Source organism: Lygodium microphyllum, chromosome 5 (genome assembly GCF_053477565.2).
Source record: "Lygodium microphyllum isolate KBCC chromosome 5, Lygodium_microphyllum_v1.1.10, whole genome shotgun sequence".
In the NCBI taxonomy this organism is placed as follows: domain Eukaryota; kingdom Viridiplantae; phylum Streptophyta; class Polypodiopsida; order Schizaeales; family Lygodiaceae; genus Lygodium; species Lygodium microphyllum.
Window position 1 is genome coordinate 7,388,762 of NC_141139.1, and position 4,283 is coordinate 7,393,044.

At 44.3% G+C, this 4,283-nt stretch overlaps 1 protein-coding gene across 2 annotated transcripts; it reads left to right on the forward strand.

The window, feature by feature from the left end:
• The first annotated feature begins 1,224 nt into the window (after positions 1 to 1,224).
• Positions 1,225 to 2,793, forward strand: LOC148035486 (uncharacterized). Of its 2 annotated transcripts, none has more exons than XM_087678966.1 (2): positions 1,225 to 2,059; positions 2,474 to 2,793. In XM_087678966.1, the coding sequence occupies exon 1, from the start codon at positions 1,731 to 1,733 to the stop codon at positions 2,055 to 2,057; it is 327 nt and encodes a 108-aa protein (XP_087535092.1). In that variant the 5' UTR covers positions 1,225 to 1,730; the 3' UTR covers positions 2,058 to 2,059; positions 2,474 to 2,793. The 2 variants fall into 2 exon arrangements, with proteins under 2 accessions (XP_087535092.1, XP_087535091.1); XM_087678965.1 differs by having other exon boundaries at positions 1,227 to 2,059; positions 2,477 to 2,793.
• The last annotated feature ends 1,490 nt before the right edge of the window (positions 2,794 to 4,283 follow it).

The following is a 4,283-nucleotide window of genomic DNA, read 5'->3' on the forward strand; positions in this document are numbered from 1 at the left end:
TACATATTCAAAGTAAAACTTAGGCAAGCTTAGGTATATTACAATTCAACTTGGACTCGGACAAACAACACATAAAATCCATGAGTAAGTAGATTAGGATGCCATGCTCTTTTTGACGTAGAATTGATAATCCTCTATGAGACTTAGTTTGATAGCTCCAAGAAGACAAGATGATACTACGTAGGATTGAAAATCAATCAACCTACCAAAGGTCACCACCCTTGTTTATTCTAAGCTAGCCATGCATGTTCTGAATTCGCCATGCCTTCTCAAATCAAAGAGCTAAACGACTCAATATTTTTTAGCAACAATGGCAATCGCTTATTCCTGCACACAGGGTGGAGCTCAAGCTACCACTCAAGAGAGGATTCCATCCTTGGTCCTAGCAATCGGAACAAAACAAGTTTGGTTTATATCACAGGAGATGGGATTCAAATGGACTCTTGTTCATGCAAGAGCTTACCTTCTCTTGTGGTCTAGGACTATCTCTCGAATAGCCTGAACTCTAGCTCTGAATTGTATATGCCCTCTCCTCTCAACCTCATGAAAGAAAGAAAGCAATAGAAATATAAGAGTTTATATGAGACTTGCAAAATCTCACCTTTCTTGTTGTACTTTATCATCAAAAGAGAGCCTTGATTGTCTCATGAGATGTACTTGGCTCCTGTAATGCTCTTATCACCAATCCACCACCACAGATTTTCTCGTCTCCAAGTGCCAAGAAGAAGAAGAATGGCAAAGGTTGAGAAAAGGCTTTTCTGTCTTGGAATCTCACACCTCATGCTTTTGCTCTCATTGGAATGAGCAAGGAAGTCAAATGTGCACCACTTGATATGCAAGGATAGAGAAGAAGATGATGATGAAAAGAAGGGAAGAAATAAGAGCTATTGTCATTGATCCCTCTCTCTCTCTCTCTCTCTCTCTCTCTCTCTCAAGCAATACCTATTGTGGGAGTAGAAAGGCAGAGCCGATGAAAGCTCGAGCTCAAAAAATGCACACTCAAAAAACATTTTGCACATGATATACATATGGTTTGTCGAGAGCAAGTAGCCTCAAGCCTTGGCCTCTCGTTCTCTAGCTCAATTGTCTCTTTTATATTATATGCCCTTGGCTTTTTAGTTCAGAGGGATGGACTTGCGTGCTAATCCACATGTTTTGCGGAGAAATTTAGAAATGTACAAAATGTGACTTAAGAAGAGAATATTATAGCTAGCATAGGATCGAGCTCGGCTCTCGCTATTTTAATGAAATGGCCCAAGAACAGTTTTGCGGCCATGGTCGGAGATGCAGGCAAGAATGGAGAGAGCATCGCGTCGACAACGCTGGGCGAATGAGAAAAGATGGTGGAGAAGCGGAATGGAAAGTCTCGGCTTTGGAGATTGGGCGACCGTGACATCTGCGTATGATGTTGCTCAGGAGGAGTTACGGATGATAACGATAATGGCGATGCTTTTACCTATAATTCCCGATTGTAAGGAGTAAGAAGAAGAAAGAAGGCGTATGAAGGCAGCGACGTCCAAATGCAAGCTGGCAGCTAGCTTGCCACACGAACAAGAGATGAAGCAGCTGCTCGTGAGGCGCCGCAGCTTTTGCCAAAAAGGAGGATCACGTTTAAGTTGCGGCGGGAGGCCCTTCAAAATGGGGGGGCCGAGAGGGGCGATATTACTGAGCCTGCCGCAAACATTTAAGTCGCGCACAGACAGACAGACAGAGAGAGAGAGAGAGAGAATATGGCAATATCGCAGCCGCGGCTGGTGTGGGCGGGGCTCATCATGATTGTGGTAGTGGCAGTTTTTGCCGCTGCGCAAGGCCGGGAGGGCCCCCACGACGACGGCGGGCCAGAACACAAGCACGAGAGGTCGCCACCTCCTCCCCAGGCATCCCCGCCGCCGCCATCGCCCAACGAATCACCGCCGCCCCCAGCGCCAAAGCAGTCTCCGCCGCCACCCCCACCGCCCGTAAAGTCTCCGCCGCCGCCATATTCGCAAGGGCATGAGGGCCATAACCATCCTGACGACGGAGGGCAAGACCCCCGCGGCCGCGAGGGTCCACATTGAGTGTGAGTTTCCCCTCTCTCTCTCTCTCTCTCATTACTTTTATGCCTCCCCCGGGGATAGTACCGATCCACTATAATCAAGCCTTACCAATTTTGAGGCTGGTATCCATGCAAGTTCAGAACTAACGCAAGGCTACAATATTGTGAGTCCAGCTGCCTTAAGTCATCTTGGGATTTCTCCTACCACCTTTAAATTTCATGTGGGCACGTGCACACACACACACACTCTCTCTCTCATATGTGCTCACTCCCTCACATGCTCTCACTATGCACTCACCTCCCTCACGCACTCTAGCTAGGTGATGCACAATGCAATCCAAGCCTCATACATATTGTGTGTGTGTTCCTCAAATGTACACTATATTACAATAGGAAATCACTCGCTTTTTACACATGTTTTGATGGTGTTATCTGCAGCAGGTACACCTATCTATCCATCGACAAAGTGCCCTGAAGGCTTGAAATTGAATCAACCTTGCGCTCTTTTACTCCTCAAAATAAGACCAACCACATAACCTTCGCTCGCCAAGATACGACCCGGCCACCCACTTGTAGGTTATCATCCCCATGACATATACGCACACGTTGGCTTTTCAAATCCCGTCTCCGATTGAATAAGACGACCAACCAGCTGCTACAAACTATGCTCTCCCCCCCCATGATGTAGTATGCCTTCTTTCTCTCTCAAAACGCGACTTCATACGTAACTTCTACATTGAATGGATAACTACCATATTGCAAATAACATCTCTGGTCATAAGCTGTATAATTTGGAAATATGAAGAGAATTCATTGTGTTACAAATGCGAGATTAGGTGTGTCATTCAAATGTTCACTCACACTAACTATGACGCCTCTCAAAGCATGCATGCCCCACACCTATTTGTCGAGTGTTTATCTTGGCGCCGCGATATTCCAATTAGTGAAAATTCGACACGGCCATCACAATTCACGTGTATGCTTGTCAATTTTGCAAAAAAGCACTAATTAGTACCCTTTGCCATGCACCTCACTTTTCCTCGATGCGCGCTGCACAAGCCGCCCACCCCTCGAGTGGCACCAACTCTCCTTTTGATGACGGCATTGAAGTAATTGTTTGCGTCAATCACTTTTTCTAACCTTGTAGCAAAAATGATTATTTTCTCTGTCGTGGGACATGAGTTCACCAACGCCCTTGCAAAGGAGAGATATTAGCAAAATCAATCGTAAAGCTTCTAGATGACCACAAGCACATAATCTATACTATATATTATTTTAATTGTACCTTCGATAATATCCGAACCACTAGAGCTCTCCCAAGCCTCGAGCTTTTCCCGAACCCACCAAGCCACTTGTCCTATCGCAAATTTGAATTTAAACTCTATTTGAAGCAATGATTTTATTATCATTAAAGGCAAAGTAAATCTCTCTCTCTCTCTCTCTCTTTCTCTCTTTCTCTCTCTCTCTCTCTCTCTATATATATATATATATATATATATCTGTGTGTGTGTGTGTGTATGTATGTATGTATGCACACACACACACACACACACACACACACACACAATGTTATTCTCAAACAAAGAGGATTGCCTATGATGCTAGGACACATAAAGGTACAAGTATGAGAAAGCTCTCAGGTAGAGTAACGATTATGAGGCTCCTTGTGTCATTCAGAGATCCTCCAACTTCAACATGCAAAGGTTGAGGCACATCTACATTGACTCCTGCAATTATGGCACAAGCATGAGGTTACATGATGCAGACCTTTGTTCAAGCAGTTGCATGAGCCTCTCTCTCTCTCTCTCTCTCTCTCTCTCTCTCTGTGAGATCATCCATAGATGGAAACTAGCTTGCCATAGTGATCTCCTTTTGGATGCTGAGGTTTAAAGTGAGGAGCACATTAAACTATGTGGAATTGACTTTGGGCTTATAAATCCATTAATAGGCCTACAAGTTTATATGAAAAATATTCTTAAAGAGCCCCTATTCCATAAAAATCACTTAGCATATTAGTAAAATTCAAGAACAAATGCAGTTACTATGTTCTCTACAAGAATGAGTTTGAGTTGCATTGAGAGAGAGAGTTTGTAATATCTCTCCCGTGCCTCCCCCATGAGAACCCCCTCCCCCCTTTTTTAAATTTTTTTAAAAATTAACTCAAAATTTTTTACCTCTCTCTCTCTACCTGCCGATAGCATGTCAGGGAGAGAGAGAGAGAGGGAGTAAGAGTGGGAGAGGGGGGCAT

What these genes read in the sequence shown, in the direction of transcription:
- LOC148035486 (XM_087678966.1), top strand. Translation starts at nt 1,731, where the DNA reads ATGGCAATATCGCAGCCGCGGCTGGTGTGGGCGGGGCTCATCATGATT.